Source organism: Lagopus muta, chromosome 4, assembly GCF_023343835.1.
Source record: "Lagopus muta isolate bLagMut1 chromosome 4, bLagMut1 primary, whole genome shotgun sequence".
Lineage (NCBI taxonomy): Eukaryota > Metazoa > Chordata > Aves > Galliformes > Phasianidae > Lagopus > Lagopus muta.
The window spans coordinates 6,047,161-6,070,298 of NC_064436.1; the positions used below are offsets into that span (position 1 = coordinate 6,047,161).

The 23,138-nt window shown below is 37.7% G+C and overlaps 1 protein-coding gene across 3 annotated transcripts in view; it reads left to right on the forward strand.

Moving 5' to 3' along the window:
• PALLD (palladin, cytoskeletal associated protein) overlaps positions 1 to 23,138 on the forward strand; it is a 175,585-nt gene that overhangs the window by 49,178 nt on the left and 103,269 nt on the right. For all 3 annotated transcript variants that reach the window (XM_048941895.1, XM_048941893.1, XM_048941894.1), the window contains exons 3-9: positions 7,458 to 7,636; positions 10,281 to 10,347; positions 11,335 to 11,440; positions 12,280 to 12,354; positions 14,591 to 14,732; positions 15,052 to 15,075; positions 21,770 to 21,889. In XM_048941895.1, coding sequence (XP_048797852.1) covers positions 7,458 to 7,636; positions 10,281 to 10,347; positions 11,335 to 11,440; positions 12,280 to 12,354; positions 14,591 to 14,732; positions 15,052 to 15,075; positions 21,770 to 21,889 — 713 coding nt within the window. The remainder of the gene's footprint in view (positions 1 to 7,457; positions 7,637 to 10,280; positions 10,348 to 11,334; positions 11,441 to 12,279; positions 12,355 to 14,590; positions 14,733 to 15,051; positions 15,076 to 21,769; positions 21,890 to 23,138) is intronic.

A 23,138-nucleotide genomic window follows, 5' to 3' on the forward strand; every position in this document is an offset into this window, starting at 1 on the left:
ACGGTAAGTTAGAACTGAAGAAAATGACTGCTATAGAGAATCTCATTGCATTAACCTGCAGTACTGTACTACTTACCTGATGCATGCAGGAGTTCTCAAAAATGTCTCTTACAGCTAAAACCCTGCAAACATTCTTAACTTAAATTTTTTAAAAATCACGCCTGTTTTTAATATCTACATGATTACCTTCCTTTTCAAACATGCCTTCAAGCTTTTCATTTACTTACAGAAACAGAAAAGAAATTGCGTTTCTATGCAAGGAAATTCAGTAGTTACAGAAGTTTCTTTGTGAAATGAACAGGATTTGTTATTTGTAAATCGCTGGCTGTGTGGCCTGTAAATAATGAACATGCATGTAGTAAAATGTTGTCTGCAGTTTGCATTGTATAATTGGTTACTGATTTGCACATGACTTTCTCTTTCTTGATCTGATGATTAACCACATCTAGGAGGAACTGAATTGTCTGTCCACATCTATTTGTCAGTTTAATACTGCTGCTTTGCCTGTAAGCAGAAAATTCTGTGTGAGCTTTCTGAAACTGTGTGAAATCTGTCTGATACCTACAGCTGGTCAGTGCCTTTGTCTTAATTTAAAAACAAAAAGACAACCATGCAATTAAGATCAAGAGTAATACATACCTTTGCGTGTTGGTGATGGAGAGAAATAAGCAAAGAAGATCAGTCTTGTAGGCCAAGGATGGAGATAAGATCTAATGTGGGGTAGGGCTCCAACTTTGGCTTTCAGAAATGAAAAAGGTGTTAATTAGCAGACATTCAGTAATTTCCTACAGGAAGGCTGACTGCAGTCTATGCTGCTGTTTGTTTTTTAGAAGTTGCTATATAGGCGTAAGATATTTGTTCACAATGATTGTGTAAGAAAACCTACAGACTTTATCTTATTATTGACTACTTTTATTTGCCTGTTAAAGGAGGACTGTCTCTGTGCTCTGTTCTTACCGAATAATTGAAGCTGTGCACATACCTCAGTTGTGCATGATCAAGCAGGATTCCTTGAAGTATAGTATCTCTTTTGGATGCTGTTAAATGCTTTTGTGAAATACTGTTTGTCCCAATGCCTGAGACCCATGAACGATAAGAATTGCTTCCCTTAATTCTTTGCCTTTACAATACTTCAAAGCCACTTGAAAATCAAGTTGCTAAGTACTTTTCATTGCTTCTTTATTAGATTTTTAATTATTTTGCATTATAATCAGTTAAAAAAAGAAAAAAGTAACATATCCAGTTTTTGTAAAAGCTACTCCTGCAAGAAGTGAGTAGTCTGTAGTGAGGAATACCACAGCCTCTTGCTCAGCCTGCAATGACAGATAAGTTTATTAATCACAAATAGTTTTGGATAATGTATCCAAATAATTTGCACATAGTATCTTTCTTCTATGTGGTAAATTCTCTCCTGTTTCTATAAAGAAAAGAATAGTGTTAAACTTGTCCATGATTGCCACGGAATGTAATTTAATTTTGTTCTTTGAATCTCCCCACTTTTTCCTTTCCGTAGCAGTACGCTATTACCACATCACATCGTGCCTATCTTCTCTGCATTGATAAGAATGCAGTCTTAACTCAGACATCCAATTTTACACAGGTTATTTTTTTACTGAATTAGAATGGTTCTGTACCCTTTAACTCATACTTGTCTGTAGTTTTCCATAGTAGAGTCAAATTAAAATAATTATTTTTAAAAGTAAGTTTTATCTATTTAAATTACTGGTTGCAGTTCTCCCACACCAAAGCCCCATCTCATAGACTTTAATAGGGAAGGAAGTGTATAATCCAAGCAGGTCTGTAACCATTCCCTTGAAAGTAAAAAGTCCCCAAGCCAAGGACCAAAACAAATGAAGAATTTTCAAGGGATGCAGTCCTAGTTCTAAATGTTTTTACTGATTTAATTTATATTCAAGTATGCACAATTGTTTTGACTACGTTGCTCAGTTAAAAATAGCTTGTAAAAATAGCAGAAAGGCCTTAGGAAGTAGGAGGTTTGCCAGATGGGGTAAATTTGACTGAGTTCAGTAACTTCAGAATCGTGCATGTGGGGAGCAAACATTTACATTCTGCATAAAAATAGCTTAGCAGTACCAGGTCTGAAATGAGTGGCAGTGAGTGAGAAATGCAAAATAAGGAAAAATAGCAAGCAAAAATATTGGGAAGACAGTAACTTAAAATCCTTCTGATTTTTGGATCGTAAGAAAAAAATGTTAAAGGCTTGGTGTAAGTTAAGCAAGTTAACTAGAATTATGAATCTTGCTTTCCTTCCTATAGGGTACAGTTTCTACACTTTTTAGCACCGCTGTTGTATTTTCTTCTGTAACTCAATGAGTTGTTAAATTAAAAACTTATAGCATAAACATACATATTTTTAAAACGCTGTAAAACTCATAAGAACGATAAAAGCTACAGACAGGGTCTCTGCTGTTATGTCTTGTCTGGACCTTGTCTTGTCAAATCTCAAACTAACCTCACCAAAGTCACCAGCCAAAACAATGAATGAAGGAGAGCAGAATCCTTGTGACACAGGTAAAGCTAATGGAGACTGAGAACTTCCACAAACATGGAGGAAAATAATTTTTTAATGCCAGGAGAAGCTATAAATACATAAATAAATGTTGGGAGTTACTGCAGCCTGCAAATGGTGACAGAGGCTGTTGGCTGCTCTTCTTGGAGATTTGTAGCCCGTGGCCCAGCTGGTCACACCTGTACTTTCTCTCTTACCCTCTCTCTGCCTCCTTGGAGGAAGGTTGATGGAAAGCTTGACTTCAGAGAAAGCAAAATTAACTTGTAAGAAATAGCAGGCTGCAATAATGAAAAGTGTCTTGGAAATGTGGCCATTTTTGGTATAATTTCCTATTTTATATATTTCTGAGAAGACAGTATTGGTCCCTAGGTATCTAATCATTCAGTTTTCTCAGCTGTATGTGAAGTCCTCATTAAAATTAGAGCTTGGAGAACACTGTGCAGTACCTGAAGAATCAGTTACATTCTGAATAAGTAACAGACCTGTTTATTATACTACTTATTTTCAATAATTAAATTGGCGTCTGTGGCTTATCGTATGTAGGGCCATTTCTTAATCTACTTGACAGTGCATTCAAGCAGAGCACTAGCTTTTTGTATCTGTATTCAGATCTTCAAAGATTACCAAGTGTGAATGTTTCAAATACGTGCACTGTTATTAGTTACTCATGCATTGGCTATACAAATAATGGAATTACATGTAAGGCTTGAAAATACTGCTTTACATATAGAGCAGAAAATGAGCTGTGTGGAAATAGCCAGCCTTAGAAATAATCACGCTACACACTGGACTCTAAACCTTATGTGGCAAATTTGATTACATGTTTCACAGAATTATAGGGATTGAATGGGACCTCGGGGATGTTCTAGTTGAACCCTCTGCTGTTGCAGGTTCCCTGGAGCAGGTTGCATAGGAAAGTGTCCAGGTGAGTTTTGAATACCTCCTGGTAATGAAACTCCACAACCTCTCTGGGCAGCCTGTCACAGCACTCTGCCATTCTCAAGGTGAAGCTCTTTCTCGTGTTTGTATGGAGCTTCCCAAATTGCAGTTTTTGCTTGTTGCTCCTTGTTCTGTCGGTGTGCACTACTGAAATGAGTCTGGCTTTTAAAATAATTGGACTCTTACATAGTGATATTTGACAGTCTGGAAGTTTGGAGGACTCCACTTGAATGGAGAAAATAGAAGTTAAACAGTGTAGTGATGGAAACATTGCCATTCACCGTTCAGTATTGGAATGTGAATGTATTTCATTTTAGCTTTTCTTGCTGGACATGCTAAACACCACTGATATAAACTTTTTAATTTGCAGCTTATCTCTCTCAATTTTTTCTAGTGGTCAGAGTTCCCTCCTATTATTCCTCCCTAACGCTATATCGTAAAGTTTCTCTTGAGCTGCCATTTTAAATTAACTGTTAAGAGTATGCAGAAAGGAAAACTTCTCTGTTCCCCTGTGACTTTCAAAAAACACAAGTTCCAACAGGATTATGCATTAGAGAAAACCCTGAGCTGTTTTTCTTAGGGCCCTGGTGTTCACTCAGTCAGTGTTCTGTTCAACTCTGTTTATGTTTTCTTCATAGTCATTACAATCCCAGATACACATGTTTGTATGTATTTCCATACATGGAGAGTTGTGAGGGCATAAGGAAAAGAAGAATGAAAACAAAAGGCGTGCTATATAAATTGCTGCTTGATGTTGTGTACGTGAACTGCCACCCACCTGGCATCTAGATTTCTTTGGTTTGCTATCCTCGATTTGCTGTCATACAATAGCATAGACAGTGGAAAGGCAAAGTAGGCCTTGGAGAAGGAAAAGCAAGTATTTCAACCGTTGTTAACCTACTACCAAAATGCCTCCAATTTGCTTCCTTGGAGAACTGACTTTCTAGTCTAGTGGTTGTGTCTCAGTGCGTGCATTAAGTACTTAATTGCTATCATTTTAACGTATAGTAAATACAGCGTAGTTGAAAAGGAAAATTTGTAGAAAAGGAAAGGTGGCGAGCTGTACAGTGGAAATGCAGGCAGGAAGAGAAATTGAGAGAAGAGAATAAAGAAGAAAGGAGTGAAGAACAGAAATACAGTATTATTTGAAATTTAGTAATATTTAGTGACTGATAAAACAGATTCCATTCCTTTCACATCACTTGTATTTGATATTTTTGCCTTCCTCTGGCATTATTACAATGTTTACTACTATTTTTCAAGACAATTGTTCTTTGCAGTGTTTCATGGAGGCTTGCATGGCCTAAAGGAGCAAACCCAGGATGCAAGCTTGAGTTCTTACTCTAAGAATTGATATATATACATGTATGTAAAATATATGCATTGCTTCTATCTGCACACTTTATTTAGCATTGAGTACCCACAACAAAGGGATTGGGAAAAAGAGTAAATGATTTTTGTATCCAGAGCATGTGATATATCTCTAACTCCACGTCCTCTATAGAGAGAAACATCTTACTTGTAAAGCATCTGCAGTGGATTTGTTCCTCTGTTACTTCTGGTGTCTTCTGGTTTTGGTATGAATTGGGGCTTTTGGCTTTTTGAAAGCATTATTGTTGCCCTCTCACACCTAGACAGTAATTCTCTTATCCCTGCAAGGCCCGGCAGACTACAGTAGACTGGATGTAAGATAATGCTGTGCTAGTTAGCATGAGCTTGGAATTTCAAGTGACTGCTCTTCTGCGTCAAGCCATCAGTCCTACAGGTTGCTCCGGCACAGTCTTCCATTGGTAGGGATTTGTTGATTGCTTTGGTGATCCCTTTCCAGAACAAGAGAATGCTCCGAAGAGTTGATTTTGGGTACTTTTCAGTTTAAAGGAGCAGAAAATCTTAACTTGGCTAATCTGTGCATAATGGCAGTAGGGCTGATGGAGCCTCTCACTAGGCCTGTGCTTTTTAATGCCCCATACTGCTTAGAGATGAAAATGTAAAAATCAGTCAGTAATTGGCCAGGAAATGCTTCATGTAGTTTTTAGTTCGTTCATAAGCTTTGTTGAACTGAAATGACAACTAGCAAGTTATTGCAGGATTGAGTATGTTTTGTTTGCTTAATTTTCATGTAATCTCTAAATGAAATTCCCATCAATTAATCTTATCCTGTACAATTAGAAAAGCAGATAAAATATAATAGAATATAATTAAATCTGTTCCAATATTCCGTGGCGTTGCCCATCATGAATGTGGATTGTTCTTCCCACGGTAAACAGCGTAGCCAAACGTCAGGCCTGTTTCCCAATTCATCAAGCATCACCTTAATGAGGGCTGAGATAGCTTTGTGTTGAGCTGCATAGTTCTGTGTTTGTCTCATGACAGCCAGCATGTCATGTAGCACGTCAGGACTCGCTGCCAGTGCTGTCACTGGTGTGATGCAACGGGTCTCAGTCCTGAGAGCTGAGGTGTAGCTCCCACTGCTCGAGGCTGGCTGTGTACATGCAAAGAGCAAGGAGTGGTGTAGAACTTGCCCTCCTAAGAAAACAGTTTGATTACTGAACATCATCTGGCAAAAATACATACATCACCTTTTCACTTTAGGCTTAAGTGCTTATCACAGTTTCTTATACACACTGTAAGCACAGAATTTGGGAAGTAGTGGAAAGCCTTTACTAGTCGCATGAAACCAAGATGGGACTGATCTGCGAAAATAATTAAGCTGGGGGAGAGGTTTTTCTTTGCAGGACGTTTCTGGAAAGGAAAGAAAAATAGAACTAATGGTTAAGCGGAGCCTCGTATTACAGACTCGTCTGTGATTGTCTAGAAATTGAATTAAGCTCTCTCCTGTGCATATCGTTTAAAATGCAGAGGCTGCCCAGAGGTTAGGGCTCCGATGGTCTGTTGAGCAGAAATAGTAGCAGAGGTCCTCACACCAGGAGGAGGGAGGACTTGTGACAAGTAGAGGAAAGGAGGGGAAGAGGGGGAAGAGAAATGTTAATTTTGGCAGTGGAGCTGACAGAATAAATTTGTCTCCAAGCCCAACAGTTGTAAAAGTAGGCCAGAGGGGTCTACTGAGTAAACAAATGGAAGTTTGTTAGTTCCTTCCAAAAAAGATACTTTTGTGCACTTTCCGGGCACAACAGAAGACAGAAAAGGAACTTACTGGGCTTTTAATTACGGAAGAGAATTGCATATGGTTTTACTGCCACTACTAATATATTCTTTAGCCTTCAGGAATAACAGGTTGTTGATAAACATGGAGGGCTTGCCCAGATTTCTGAGCCATTAAAGGGAACTGTTTTACGTGCTGGTACCTCCTGGGCAGCAGGGAAGGACTTGCTCTTAGACAGCGTGCCCTGCCAAATGTTTCATCGGCCCAACATAAATAAAAGAGGCTGTGCTTTACGTAGCAATAGCTTACCCTAGGTTAATAGGCTCTTGTTGGGGAGTAACTTTTTTGATGAAGGAACACATGCTGATTGTGTATGTATGTGTATATCACAGGCTACAACAACAGCTTACGCTCCTGTTTTGAGGCAGGACTTTGAAATTCAGCATTACAGGAACCACCACATAACATTAGATCAAGTGGATGTGATCTGAAGGAAAAAAAAATCAAACACCTTGTGTGGAGAATCAGCAAGTTTCAGAAAGAAGGAAAGTTTACTCGAAATGGATTAGACTGTGCTCAAATCAAGCCAGTAACTAAGATATGGAGAAAGCATTAATTCTACTTGTATAGAACAGGGAATAGATTTAATTTTCAGGTGTGTACAATTTTCTCAAAATCAGAAACGTCTCACTGCCTCTTTAAGAAATTTTATGCCACCAAGTTATTTCTTTGCAAATGCCATAAAACACTTCAAAGCACAATGTGCTGCTTTCAACAGCAATTTAGTTTTTTGCAGCAGCTGAAATATCTTCTTGTGTGATGAGCCTGAACCAGTATTTAATGTTCTTTTTCTCCTTTGCCTTTCTAAATGTGTGTGGGCTACAGATGGTTCTGTGAAGGGAAAGAGCTCCAGAACTCCCCTGACATTCAAATCCGTTCTGGAAGTGGAGGACTTCATTCACTAATTATAGCAGAAGCCTTTGAAGACGATACAGGGCGCTATACTTGTCTGGCTTCAAATTCCCTCGGTTCAGATAGTACGTCAGCTGAAATATTCATTGAAGGTAAGAGGGGAGAAGAAGAGGTTCTTGACTCAGACATGAAAGATAACTAAGCTGAAGTTCACTTTTAGTTCTTATTTGCTCAGTAATAATTGTATGGTGTTGTATGTTCCTCAGCTTCCTTTCAAAGCAGTATATTCTGACAATGGCACTGTATTAATTCTGATGTTTCAGTGGATATTCCAGGATTCACTGGCTGGATTGCTGTTTATTTGAGGCAAAAAGAAGATAAAAAAACGGAGAAGGAGGGACAAGCAGAGCTTTTTGTGAGCAGGTTATAAGAAGCTCTTGCAGATAAAAACTTAACTGCTTCTACTGATTTTCAGAATAGCAGTAATTCCTGTGACATTTCTCAACCTCCTTCTGGTGCAGTTAAAGGTGACTGTTCCAAATAAGTCCTCCTCAGTCATGGGCAAACTGCTTTAATTCCTCATATTTTACACGCTAACTTTAAGTCATATTGTATGTAAGTCAGTCATACTAGTTTTGTCCACAATCAACTGACTGTATTTTATATGTGGTAGTATTAACTACAAAAGTACATTAATTGCCTAAGTCCTATTTTGACGTCGGTGAATTTCTTTCAAGCACCTCAGTAAGATCTTTCCTTTACTGGTTTTGTAGCTCTTGAACATTCATTTAGTAATTAGTTGAAAACAAATTAATACAACGCATACTTGTAAATGAGAATAATATTATACTAAAATTTTTAAATTGATCTTGATTAACAAAGCAATTTTTTTTCTCTGTAATTTAGCTGAGTCATAGCAAAGTGCATTATTTATAAGGTTTCTCTTGTAATATTTTCTGTGCTCAAATATTTGTTCTTGGGATGTAATAGCAAAATCACCAAGACCTTTTCTGGATTTTATGGGTTCTGTAAGGTTTTTTTTCTTTGCAGAAGGGAGTATGATTTCAGAAATACTCAGATGAAGTACAAATTTATAATTCTACAGAAAGTTATAACAGTGGAAGCAGCACTGAAAACAGATAGGGAAATACAGCAAGTAAGACTTCATTTTCTGAGATTTGGCTAAGTTTTACCTTGTGGAATTTCTGTCTTGAAGTTTTACAACATTACCTTTCAAAGACAGAATTATACAAGCCATTATGCTCCTCCCTTATCTTTAAGGAAAACAGATGGCTGTGCTACCATTGCTTTGTACATTAACAATCTTGATGACAATGGTGTCTCACACCTTATTCTGTATATCAAGCCCAGCCATGCAAGACGTTTTTATCCTTCACTCACGAGAAATATTTACACGTAGACCCACTTTACTCACCTGACATTGCTTCTCTTTTCTTACCCTTTTGTGCCACTTACAGCTTTGATTTTTGTAGCCCATACTTTGTAAATAAATAGGGTTCTTGAATCCCTGAGTTCAAGTTCTGTCTCACTGTAAGTCAATCTGTGCAATACTGTGTATGCTGAATATGTTTTCTCCATGATCTGTAATACAAATTCAGCTATGCATATATGTACAAATCGTTAGAGGAATTATCCACACTGCATAAATATTTAGAATAACTATTGCTTACAGAGCCAGTAGGTGTCATGAAAAAATGAAGACAGTGGGAAAATAAATACTTTCCCATCTTTTCTTCAAGCGGGTTCAGGGTATTTCCAAATAGATACATTGTATCAAGACTTGCACTGGGAATATAAATTACTCTGTAAATGTCATGTGTAGATTGATAGAAATAGTCTGAAATGTGGAAATAGTGGGTAACAAGTTTAGTCTGGAAATGCATTCCTACACTGAGTGCTCCTAATTATGGTTGAAGATTTATTATCTGTATATAAGACGTGTTTCACTGAGATTTAAGTTTTAACATTCAAGGAAATACACTTACAGATTTCCAGTAGAACAGTAGTCATCAGCAATTTTTTTGTCATACTTGCTTCAGTACAGAGGAATAAAGCTAAGATCCTAGGAGGGCCATGAGGATAATCAGAGGGCTGGAGCACCTCCTTTACAAAGGCAAGCTGAGGGAGCTGGGCTCGTTCAGCCTGGAGAAGAAGAGGCTGCGAGGAGACCTAATTGCAGCCTTCCAGTATTGAAAAGGGGATTATAAGCAAGAGAGGAATCAACTTGTACAAAGGTAGACAGTAATAGGAGAGGGGGGAATGGTTTTAAGCTCAAGGAGGGACGGTTCAGATTGGATGTCAGGGGGCAGTTGTTTACTATGAGAGTGGGGAAGTGCTGGAACAGCTGCTCAGAGAGGCTGTGGATGCCCTGTCCATCCCTGGAGGTGTTCAAGGTCAGGTTGGATGGGGCCCTGGGCAGCCTGGGCTGGTATTAAATGGGGAAGTTGGTGGCCTTGCGTGTGGCAGGGGGTTGGAGCTTCATCTTCCTTGAGGTCTCTTTCAACCCTGGCCATTCTAAGATTATATGAAAGCAGTTTGAAATAAAATGGGCATGGACATGATTTTTGGTAACTGTCTAAACTATATAATTACAGTGTGTTAGCAGATAGGCTACTGCTGATTTTCTTATTACAGAAAATTCTCAACACTTGGAATGTCTTACAGTGTATATTACAAGTCACTTGAAGTGTAATGCGTAAGTAGCGAAGTTTTTCCTTAGGAATTTGAACTTAAAAGATACCAATGAAAGATTAATGAATATGCTTTCTTTTCCAGGTGCCAGTTCCACAGATTCAGAGAGTGAAAGTTTAATTTTCAAATCAAAATCTGGAGCTATGCCACAGTAAGTGGGTGAAACAGAAGTAATGATGCTCAAATTTTCTTAACGAGGCACACTGGAAAATCTTTAGCATTTTTAGAATTGAATAAGCATCTCGGATGTATCTGTGTATGTTTTGTCCTTGTCTCTTCTCCTTCTTTCATGTGATATAAATGTGCAGAGTATAGATTTAATTAATGTGCTTATCCTGTGTCTACCCCTACTTAAGAATACTTTAGTAGTTAACAATTTTTCGTGTTTAGGAGTAACTTTTGGTTAGTCAAATCTTTGTTTGTAACTTCCTAGCCATGCGCTTCCAGAAAAATATGCAGTTGTCTGGAATATATATGTATATTTAGACAGAGTTTGACTCTTATAAGACTACTATTTACTAGGCTAGGCAAGCATAAATTAGTCCAAGATTGCACTCCAGTCAAGCTTCCTCCCCAGTTGAGCTTTCCACTTTTAATGGTATGTATAATGCTTTTATAGCCAAAATGAAAATGTAAGATGGTTATTGTATGGGAACTGCTGAGTCAGGGCCTGAACCTCTGATTGATCACCTGAGGTGAGCCATGAGTCAGCCAGAGGAGCACAGGTGAAGGCAATTCACCTGTGCTGCCGGAAGGGGTGGAACCCACCCCTCCTGGACCTATTTAAGAGCTGGCTACCAGAGGGGAAGGATCTCTTCTGGAGATCACCTCTCTTGGTGTCTTCTGGTAAGCTCAGCTGAAGGGTAAGCTCTTCCACTTATTCTCTTTTTGTGATCCTTGTTTGCTTTGCCTAATTCTCTTGATTATATTGTGATTATAACATCTTGATATCTATTGATTATACAATTATATTGTGATTATAACATCTTGGTTATACAGTTATGCAGATATGAGCATGTAAGGAACACCAGTTGAGTAAAAATATTGAAGATATGCAAAGTACAAGGTGGCTTATTAGTTGCAAATGAACATATTCTGATTTAATGTTTTATAAACTGTTGTAATTCTTCTTTCTTAGGGCCCAAAAGAAAACCACCTCTGTTTCCCTGACAATAGGATCTTCTTCACCAAAGTCTGGAGTCACCACAGCTGTAATTCAGCCCATCTCTGTGCCCAGTCAGCAGGTATTTCCATTTTTAAGTTAGTATAAGTATTTTAAAATTCATTCCAAAATGTTGAAGTCCTGAAAAACTGTCATTTGAGGCATTATATTAATGGACTATAAGCTTATGTTGTTAAGAGTGATGACTTGAAAAATCAGGTGGCTGTCTAGCAAATGAAGTGTGACAGTAAATACACATACAGATTCTTACAGTGTGTATTTCCTCAGTATGTGAGCAGTTGACATCATGATAATGAAAATTACGGAGGATATTACCTAACAGCAACTTGTTCTAACTCTAAAAGAATGTAGTTTTGTTAAATTAAGTGCTGCTATCATTTCTCTGTTCATTTTACTTGATAAGAGAGAAATACAGAAAGTCAGTGTTCTTTAGTTTAGAGAAAGTTCTTAAGGTGCTGTGGGTGACTTAGAGTTTACATATAAATCATGAAATGCAAAAAAAAAAATCTCTTAAGCTGTACATGGTAAATTACTTTCCCTTTGTTTCATCTGGATAAATTTTAGATACTCTTATTTATTTCAAGATCAATCAAGGGATATAATAATGAAAGATACAAAACTGCTTTTGTGGAAAGGGATTACTTGAGTGATACTAACAAGTGTTGAACAGCAAATATTTCAAGGCAGGTGCTTGGCTACAAAGTCTTCATGGGAAGCGTAGAAGATTTGTTATCAGAAGTACAACCGAGTGAAATAGTGATGTCACTTTGGTGTGCTATAACAAGAATAAAAGATTGAAATCATTCATTTTTGAATTTGTTATTGAATATGTTTATACAGATGATGTTATTCAAACATCATATTCTTTGCTTTTCATAGTGTTGTTGCAATACTTCGCAGGTCCAAAGCCCTCCTTCATACCTACACCATCTGGATGGATCTAAGCCTATCAATTCTGCACTCATTTTTACTAAGGTATGGTTTATCCATCATGATTTTTATGCAGTATTCACTTAGTCCAGAAGGAAGTATCAAGAAGTTATTATCAAAAAGCCGGAGTCTTTGGATAAAAAAAAAGCAGATGTTACTAGGTGGGTCCTTTTCTGCATAAAGACATTGTAAGGTAATACTTATCCACTGACACAATGAAGTTCTTATGCCTTCTAGCCTGTTAATATCATAGAGGAATTACATGCATATTCCAGGTGTGGCAGGTGGCAGCAGAGGGGCAGTCTGACAAATTGGTGTCTGACATGGACGTCTGTATGAAGCAAAGCTGTGCCATTGAATTCTTCCATATGGAAAAAAAAAAAAAAATGGCACCCACTGTCATTATTGACACTTGCTGAATGTTTATGGAGACCAAACGGTGGATGTGAGCGCAGTGAGGTGGTGGGCAGTGCATTTCAGCTGTACTTGATAACTGCAGGACAAGGGGGAATGCTTTGAAGTTGAGGGAGGATTTAGGTTGGATGTCATGGGGAAGTTCTCTACAGAGAGAGGGGTGAGGTGCTGGAACAGCTGCCCAGAGAGGCTGTGGATGCCCCATCCATCCCTGGAGGTGTTCAAGGCCAGGTTGGATGGGGCCCTGGGCAGCCTGGGCTGGTATGAAATGGGGAGGTTGGTGGCCCTGCGTGTGGCAGGGAGTTGGAGCTTCATGATCCTTGAGGTGCCTTCCAACCCTGGCCGTTCTGTGACAGTGACAGTGGGGTCACTTCTGCTGGCCTAAATTTTTACAAGTGTAGCATGCAGCACTTGTTCATTGCTGGCAAAAATACATAGTTAATGATGGTGACTATGTTGATAAGCTGTGCTTTGTAGCTGGTTATTTATTTTATCAAATAGTGCTGTTGTGCTCTTTGTATCTGGTGTAGTTTCCATGGCAATAAATAGGAGGCATTACTTTTGGAGCAACCTTGTGTTAATTACTTCATGAAACAATTTGACTAAAAAGATGCTACAGAACAGCAAATAGTTCTTTGTAAAAAAAAAAAAAAAACAACCCTGTTCTCCTCAATTTTATATCTTCACCTCAGCATATGCATTTTTTGAGCCAGAAGAGGTCTGATTCCATTCATTGGAGTTCTGCAGTCCTGCTGCAGTTACCACAGCAGGATAAATAAAGAAGGCGCAAGGAATTAGAGAATACAATGCTGTAAGGTAGGGAGCCAGGCAATAGGAGGAGGAGGAAATATGAGAAGCCTTGCTCAGACACTTAAAAATCACCAAAATCCCACTGTTACCTTCAGGTCCTCATCACTCTTACTCCCGAAATCCACTACTAACTGGTTCAAGCCAGCTGGCATATACCAAGCAAAGTCCAGTTTAATTACAGAAAGAATGAACCACTTACAAAGAACAACAACAAAAAAGTTTATGCAGCTTTCTTACACCAATTGCTTTGTAAGTTAAATTCAGGCAACAAATCTAAGTTTTTTAGGTTTCCATATTAAAAAATTCTTATTAATCTGATAAAAAAAGAGACCTAAAAATAGTAAGTAGGGGTAGCACTGAGCTTCTAAGTTCGCATGTGATGTTGCATCAATTCTTAAAACTTTATCAAAACTTCATTAGTAATGGGAAAGGGAATGAGACAGCCAGTCCAGTAAAGAAGGCTCTTTGCTTCGTAACCTTCGGATGGATAAGAAAGGCAAACATAGTGACTTTCTCCTGTCAGCTCTGTTACATAAAGTACTGAGCTTCTCCTCGCGTCTAGAGGTCTTCATTAAAGGTCTCTCATATGTATGCAGCAATTCAATGCAGCCATAATACTGCCTCAGAAGCTATCCAACGCATGCTAATACGTCCTAATCTGTCATTTACTGTTGCTTGGATGTTTATAACTGGCTCGGAAAAGAAAGCAATTATACCTTTTAGAGATGGACCTGAAAGCAGCACAGCTATTTTCTCAAGACCGTGTCAACCAGTGTGTACCAAGTTTCAGATTTGCATTCTGCCTTGTGGAAGTAGGAGGAATGCTGAGAGCACAACTATCCAGTTCTTGCGGTCTAAGAAATGAAATAGTTCTGCAGCATAGTATGCATTATTTGGATTTAGTCCTTTTGAGGTGATACATTAAATGTAATCAGAGTGAAAGTAACATTCACAGAACATGGCTGTTGAAAAAAAGTATACAAGATGGTAACATAAAGACATTTCTTAGAATGTGAAATGCTCCTGGTTCCTTTGAGTTGCGATTGCTTTATTTCAGGAACTACAAAACTCCACAGCATCTGAGGGACAAGTAGTGGTCTTGGAATGCAGGGTGAGAGGACCCCCTCCCATTCACGTCAAGTGGTTTCGACAGGGCATTGAAATTCAAGATTCCCCAGACTTCAGAATTCTCCAAAAAAGTAAGGCAGTGACTAAAGTCTTCTAAATGACTTCTGATATGGGGCACGCTAGGGAAGGTGGAATAATCATGAAATTTATTTTGGGTAGAGTCCACTCTTCTTCACATTTCATTGGTTGTACTGGCTAAAGGCTAGTGGTAATAATTGAACTACTGCTACCAATACAACACTTACTTGTATTCATTTTGTAATGTTTCTGCAAAGATTCTGTTCTGTCTACAAGATTTGCATGTGTTCACTCAGTAAACTGTTATTTATTAGCATTATCTCTGACATCATTTTTCTTGTTTGTTTCCCCATTTTATGATGTGACGCGCAGAGCCACGATCTGCAACTGAACCTGGTAAGAATCGTATTAAAAATATCTCTTGATTCACTAGCTCTTTGAGTTCATACAGAAGCTGTAGGTGTAAAAAGATTTCTGCTGAGCACTGGTAACATGAAACCCCCTTAAAGACGTTTCTTTATCACACCTTCCATACTCCACACTGGGCTTGACATCAATTCCTTTATAAGTTAAACAGTAAATTCCATTTAGACCAGTAAGGAGAGCCTCACAGCCAAAACTTTGAAGCAAGTTTTATTCTCAGAGAATGAGTAACTTGCATGCTGGTAAGGATGAAAAAAATAGCCCACAAAACTCTATGACACCAGTTATAAGTGTTCCATAACACCCAACCACTAAATGCTAGTTTTGCCAGTGTAGGTTGACAGATGTTAGCTGTCGTTCTTTTACCAGAAGAAAGGCACATGGAGTTTTTTAGCCTTTTTATGAGACAAAAGTTCAAAATTACAGCAAGAAAGCAAAAAGTGTTATTCCAAATACTGTTTTTTTTCTGGCTGTTTCCTTTGCCCTTACATACCGTTGTAGTTCCTTGAATAGCAGAGATGCTAAAAGGCTGAGAGTGTTTTGTCTTTGTATGAACTTCATATGACTTAGTATTCCTAATTGATCAACAGGTAGAAGAAGAGCAGTGGTGTAGTCTTAATACACCACTTGATTTGAGAGGGTGACTGGTTGTGCTTAAATATGCACGGGGAGAGATTTACTAACAAAGTAGAAAGGTAAAACAGAGTATTTTCAGTGTGGATATTCCCTAAGAGTGTCTTTGTTCTGAAGGACATAAGCTATGTGTGTGTGTTCTGAACTTTGAGGAGTTGAACTCGGCAGTGCCGAGTGCATAGGGAACAAACTTGGCAATGATGTTTGCAAAGTAGCAGTACTGCTGTTGAGGGTATGGACTAAGGAAAAGCAGTGAAGGGTTAATTCTAGAAGAAATCAAGAATTTCTGTAACTATTTCAATAAGTTATTCATGGAAAGGAGAAGAGTGAAATGGGGAAAAGATTTCTATTTTATCAGTTATTCACTGATTATCTTACTGCTCCACAAAATTATTTCCTTGTAGTACCTAATTTTATTTGATGATTGGCACATGCACACAAGTACAGTCTGTTCTGACAGTGCAATTGTGTTCTGTCACCACCTGTATTAACTGCTGATGCCCAAAGTACATGTGAAGGAATGATGTGATTTGATGGACACTTGAAATGTGAGATGTGAGATGCAAGAAAATCAAATTAACTTTCATGAGGAATTAAAGCATATCTTAATGCTAACTGTTGGTAGCTTATAGTATCAACTCCAAATTTAAGGTTAAAAATTGTGAGTTTCAGTACAACTCTCTTCTAGGAGAGTTTCAATATTGTATCAAGCGTTTGGGTATGAACAGAAATAAGAAGAATAGATTTGTGCTGCAGTACGTTCAATTCTGTGTCATTCTTGGAACATTCTCCCATAATATATGTAATGAAATAAGCCTCCAAGTAAGCTATTTTCTTTTAACTTAATAAATAAATAAATGGGATTCATTCTTTTCTCCTTCCCAGTTAAACTTAGTTCTGGTTCAAATGATGGCATCTCTGGGATCCCCTTTTCTAGGTTTAATCTACTGATGCTATGAGACTAGCACCTGGTTTACCTAGCTCATTGCTAACACTAGGAGCTTATTCTCTGCAGCTTCAATTGGACAGCATTCACACCCTCCTTTAACACAACAGAAAACTATCCGAAAGGATTTTCACTTAAAGCAAGTTTCTGTGAAGTCTACTAGCATATCTTGTGTATTTATTTTATTAAATGTCTATTTTGAAACTGTTTTGATAGACATTAACAACGTTAGCTTATTTTTGGTAATTTTTCTTTACCCTCAACCTTTTTCACACACTATAATGTGTGGAGTACTGAATGATCTAAGTGTTTTCGAGTAGGAATGCAGTGTTAACTAGTGGAGAGAACAAGCACATGTTTGCCTAAGACAATAGGTTCAAATTGCTTTGTGTGGATAGTTGAATACAAGGGAAACTATATTTTTGTCTCTTACTAGAATATTTTTGATGGTCAACTAAGTAGTTTTCACTGCTGTTAGTTGCAAGATTTTTATGGCCTATTGGAGATTACTGTGAAACAAGTGAGAACGTTCACGATAGCTCACACAGCTAATAATATAGCAACTAACTGAAACAGAATAGGAGGTGGAATTCAGACTACAAAAAAGAACATAAGCTTCCTAGCCCTTTCGTATGCTATCCTGTTGATTTTGCTGAATGGTGCCTAGCTTGCACACTCTGGGAGAGGATAACTCATAGTTTGAAGTCTTGTAGCATATAAACAACTTTGAGCTATCTGAAATGTATGGATTTCAGTTTGGTGTTTTGTTTTCCCTGGATTCAGTGAGCTCACAAGTAAACTTTTGTGTTTTTGTGTGTGGATAGCTTCTAGCAAGCCCCATCAAATACCGTGCAGTGTCTTGCATTGCATTAAAATCAATAACAGCACACCTGCCAGCTTCTTTGTGTAGAAGTTGATTCCTCATGCACAGGGGATGCAAATTAATAAAATGGGCAAAATGTTTCCTTCGGATGTAAATAACAAGCAGAGTCTTAAGGATAGTATTAGCAGTAAGTTATATTATTGTTTAGGATGTCATCAAGAGTCTTGAAATTTAAGCAGCAGGAAGTTGAATGGGTTTCAGAAACGCGGTACATTCTCATGCTGGTACAACACAGGTTTATAATGCAATTTGTGTTGTAAGAAGCCAGACAAAATAATATCAGCAGAGGAAATTCCTCATAAGCAAACACACTACTTTGTACAGATGGTGAGGATGTGTGCAAGACTGAGTAGAGCGATCAACATGCTAGGAGAGGATTGATAATTTTGAGGCATTGGTATGCTTTTTCAAATTATTTCCAAGCGTACATCTCTTGTTGACTTTTGCACAAACGATAACAAGTTGCAGTGTGACATTGTCAGTTGTGAACTGAAGTCCAGATGTCAATAAATACAATGTTAAAAAACATTGGTTATCCTTTCTTAGGTTGGTGTTAACGATTTAAGAGTATTTTTCCGTGAGCTCTCACAAATAAGAAATTAGGAAGCAAGAGGGTTTTCTATTCTGTGGGTTTTTGGAGTTTTGTAGGGTGGATTTTTTCTTGGGTTTTTTTTTTGGTACATTCTATCTACCCTAATGTGTTTTACACTCTTCATTCTGTCTAGACAGAAATCAGTTTGCATCACAAATCCTTGCAGACTGCTTTGTGAATTAGGAGTTAGTCAGATTACTTAAAGCCAACATTGCAGTTGGTCTCATTACCTGCTCTGTACTTCTTTCTTTGACATTTTGACTTCATACTGATTGAATCCTCCAAAGAACTGGCTGCCTGAGAATGAAATATCCCATGGAATCATTTGCCAGCTGTTGATATTTTGACCATTACTCAGCTGTCTGGAGTCAGCCGCAAACTGTATTGAATTGCATTTAAAACAATGATCTGATGGCATGTGAGAAGAAAACTATGTGAAGTAATTTCTCTTCAGCTGCCAGGGAATTGTCACATATACTTGGTGTTTTTGTTTGTTTTTATTTTTCTGAGACTCTTCCTGATGTGTTCACCAAAAGCATCTCAAAAAACAGTCATCGTTTCTTTTGGATGGTGCTGCTGTGATTGTCTGGCTGCTGCATCCCAAAATTCCACCTCTAATAACTCGCTCCCTTAGAAATCCCCCTTTCATTCTTACTCAGTGTTTGAAACTCAAAATATATGTAAATATTTCTGAACTCCTTCTCCCAGGAAAATGAGCTTTCTGATAGCTGATGGAATTCAGGGCACTGAAGCTTACGCATACGCATACAGCATCAGCATACGCATACAACCCTTGCTTGGTTTAGAGAACTGTGAATCTGTGAAGTTCAATCTTAGCAAAGAATATTCTTCTTCACAGATTCACAAACCGTTAAAGGATTACTCTGTTAAAGGTAATCTTTCTGAGCAACTGACAAAACAGTCGAGTGCTTGCATGTCTAAACATTTTGCATGTTTCAGTGCACCGACTGCTTTTGTATTAGTGTAGTCAAGTGTTAAATATGTTTTAAGGCCCTGAGAAGAGCATTTCAGAGCTGCTTTCTGGAACCCATTTTTGTGATGAAATTACTTGTCAGTTGATGATTACCGGGAAGGAAAACAGACATCTTCAGATCATCAGATGCTACTTAGCTCAGCAACAGACAAACTGATTATATAAGTCAGGATCTAAAACAAGAAAAGTACTCAGTGCATTATGTATCCAAACATAATACTGGTCTGACATAAAAATTTTGTAGCATTATTTCTACCTTTTCCACAATGTAAGCCTTTTAGCAAGGTCAGCAATTCTTGATTTGGGCTGGATGGCAAAACGACTAAAGAAAATAGTCTTGTGGTGCTCCCACAATCTTTTAGCCTAATCCATCTTTGAATTACTTCTCTCCCTTTTTCTTTTTTTTTTTTTTTCCTTTATTTATTTTTAAATATTTTATTTTAGTTGGTTTTCTTATGATTGAGCAGAAAATAGATTTTAGCTTGCTCATCCAGCTAGGTGGGCTGAGTTTTAAGCTTCCATTGTTTTCATTGCAAGTTTGGTGTCTTGTTTGTCAAGAATCAAGTTTGTCTTGCAGGCATTATTGCAGTTTACTTTGCATAATTTTCCAGTATACTGCTTCAGTAAACAAGCCATGTCACAGTTGGATCCATTAGAAGTCTTTTATCACTGAAGAGTAAAGATCTGCTCATCTCACGTGGTCATACTTGCAGAGCTGAAAGGACAGCATGAATTAGCTATGCTGTGTGGAAAATTGAAATTCCGCTGGTTGTTACATTTTGTAGTACCTTTGCCCTCATTAAATAGCAGTTCTTAGCATGGTGAAAATGATTTTCTTTGACCCAGCTTTCAGAATTCTGTTGTTCATTTAACAGGAAACTAGAAGGCTGCACGTATCAGATTGCATCCCCAGAGCTGCTTCAATCCAGGAGTACACATGTGTGCTTCAACTGCTTGGGACACACCGAGACTAAAAAAAGCTGATCTCAGTAGTTCAAAAACTAGCTTGTGTTGCTCATTACTTTCCTGATAAGAGCTTTCATGAGTCATTTAATCTTCATCTAGGTCAGATAAGATCCAGCATGCTACAGTATTACCATACATGCCTCTTACAGCTATACAGAAGGACTGGTTTGTGTAGCCAGAAAAAAAAATCACCACCGTATTCTGCCTGAAAATCAGCTCTGTGCCAAGTCTTCAGTTAGTCATTCATTTTTAGGCCATTTCCAATACACCAAGTTCTTGGGTACACTGTTATTCATAACTAGAAATGTTCCCTAATTTTTATTTAACTTTCCAAATGAGACCGAGGTTTGCCCGTCCACAGTGACAACTAGGAAAAAGAGGGGGGGGGAAACCCAACAAAAAAAAACAACTCTAATAACAAGAACAAAATAAAGCTAGAGGAAGTTATCATTGTTTAATCTAAAGGAAATGAGGCTCTTCTTACTAAATGTCTTGTACAGTATAATTTCCATCTGAAAACTAATGGAGTCTGAAGCATTTTACTGTGCTCTTCAGTTTGTTTTTATTAGCTGTATTCCACTGATTATTTTATTGTTTTATAATATCTGGGATCCCATCTCAATGTGTCCAAAACACTTTTTTTTTTTTAATGAAATAGAGTTTTGTTGAACTTTGAAGCATGTTTTTAATCAAGTGCTTTTTTGTGATTGGTTTTGAGACTGGAAAATGAGCTTAATTGAAAGAAAATCCTGGTTAATGAACAAAAGATGACTTAAAAGTGTCCAAGATTAAAGTTAGGTAGGCATGTTGTGTAAATTCTGAGGTTATTTAGATTAGCTACACTGTGAGCCTTTTTAAGGTTGGCATACACTTAAAATCACAGATAAAATGAAGTGACTTCTCTGAAGGATCTGGGAAAACGTTATGTAGGTAATTAAATATGTTCATAATAAGAGCATGGAATGGATTTAGTTAGGAAATATTACCTTGAGACTCAACCTGAAATAGGAATAGCCCTGCTTTTGTGGAAGTTTTCTGAACGGAGCTCTGGTATAATCCAGACAGGAAGCATATATGAGATGATGGTGTATCAGAGCAGAATGAACAGATTTTCAACAGTTCCAAAGTATGTCCATGTCTCTTCCACAGAAATGGAAATCATCCTTTCATACCCTACATAAGGGGCATACCTTGTGCGTGCAGAGATTTTAATTCTGGTCAGTTTACATAGGAAGTTCAATTGGAAGTGATGACAAAGTACTTTCTGGATTAACTGGGAATGTGATTTGAGCTGAACTGTTTCATAAAATAAGGATTTAAGGGAAAGAAGCAATGATGTGATACTCATGCTAGTTTCACACTACCTACATTTAGGTAGGTAGATTCAATAAGAGCTTACAAGTTTCAATTGTGTATAGAAAACTATTACATTGATTGGTATGAATTAGTACCTGTTCTGCATAAAAAAATATTCCATGTGTAAAATAGCTTTGGAGACTGGTAATTGCAAAATTATTTTTCAACACATGTTCTTTTTGAAGCCCAGCATTTGTATAAGGAGCACTTCATGATGTTCTTCCAACGTGCAGTGCAAAACATTACATGGTTCCTTAAGCAGTTTACAGTGTACTTTGTTTTTCTGTTTATTTCCAGAAGAGATATGTACTCTCGTAATTGCAGAAACTTTTCCTGAAGATTCAGGACTTTTCACGTGCACAGCAACAAATGAATATGGCTCAGTAACAAGCAGTGCACAGCTAACTGTTTGCTCAGGTATGTGACAAAAGGAAAGACGAGGCTTGAATCCTGGGTCTTAGATAAGTAGTTTATCTGCGGTGTCTGTTTCATTTGTAGAAAAGGACTGCCATAATACAGGGGTTCCTTTTTCAGATCTGCATCCCACTCTCTGAATATTCCCACAGCACTGCCTGATACAATTTGAATATATAGAAGTAGCAGTTGAATGAGGGATGGATGAATGTGATTTTATTCATTCTCAGATAGCATGAGATGGATTCCTAGAGATTTATTCCAGAAGTTGAACTACCGAAACAGTGAAGCATCATCTCAGCACTGCTTATCTATAGAGCATAGCAAACAAAAGCTGTTAGTCAAGCAGCTAGCATGTTGCCAATAAGAAGGATGATAAAACACAGTATGCTTTAAAAAAAAAAAGATGGAAAGAAAATGCCATATAATAATTCCAGCAGATAAAAGGAAACCTCATGTAAATGCACGAAACTGGCTTTGTTTGTCTGTCCTGGACTTGCTATTCAGACAACAGAAACCATTTGAGTCATGTAATTATTAAGAACTTGACTTTTCCTAGTGCTGCTACTGGTGCATGCTATCAGCCAAGAATAATCTGACACCTCCTTCTAAGTTACATTGCTACCTATCGATGTTTATATGAATATTTATAAATCACTCTGTCAGACTCAGATCATTCAAACTGAGTTTCTATATTGACTCACTTCTTAGTTTAGTTTTTTTATTCATGCAAAATGCGTTTTGAAAGTGCCTGCTACAATCCTGGCAGATGTTTAAGCATTAGGCTTCTGGGACTAGATGGCAGCAAAGGCAAAATGAAAACAGATGAAATTTTGCTACCGAAGGTGGCATGTGCCTTTTGTAAAACACAGAACTTTGTTGATGTTATGTTTAGTTTTGTACTGTGTTTGCATACAGACTGCGCTAACCCAGCTGCCATTGTCACTGTGCTGTGTATAAATACATCCTTCAGAGTTTTAAAATAATTTGTTTTTAAATTCTAAGACTCCAGGAAGAGGGAATCCTGTTTCAGCTGTTGTTGCTCCATAGGCCGTCTCAGTTAGTGAGTGAACTTATGGAAAAGATTAGGAAATATCTACAAGGTTCCTTATTTGGGAAGGCCAAAAATGAACGGCCAGTCACCTATCTAATTCAGGATAAATTATCAACAGTTCTGGAGAAGTATCTCCACAAAAGCCAAGTGATGTCACTTAGAACAAGCTCTTTGTACAGCATGTCTGTACCATCTATT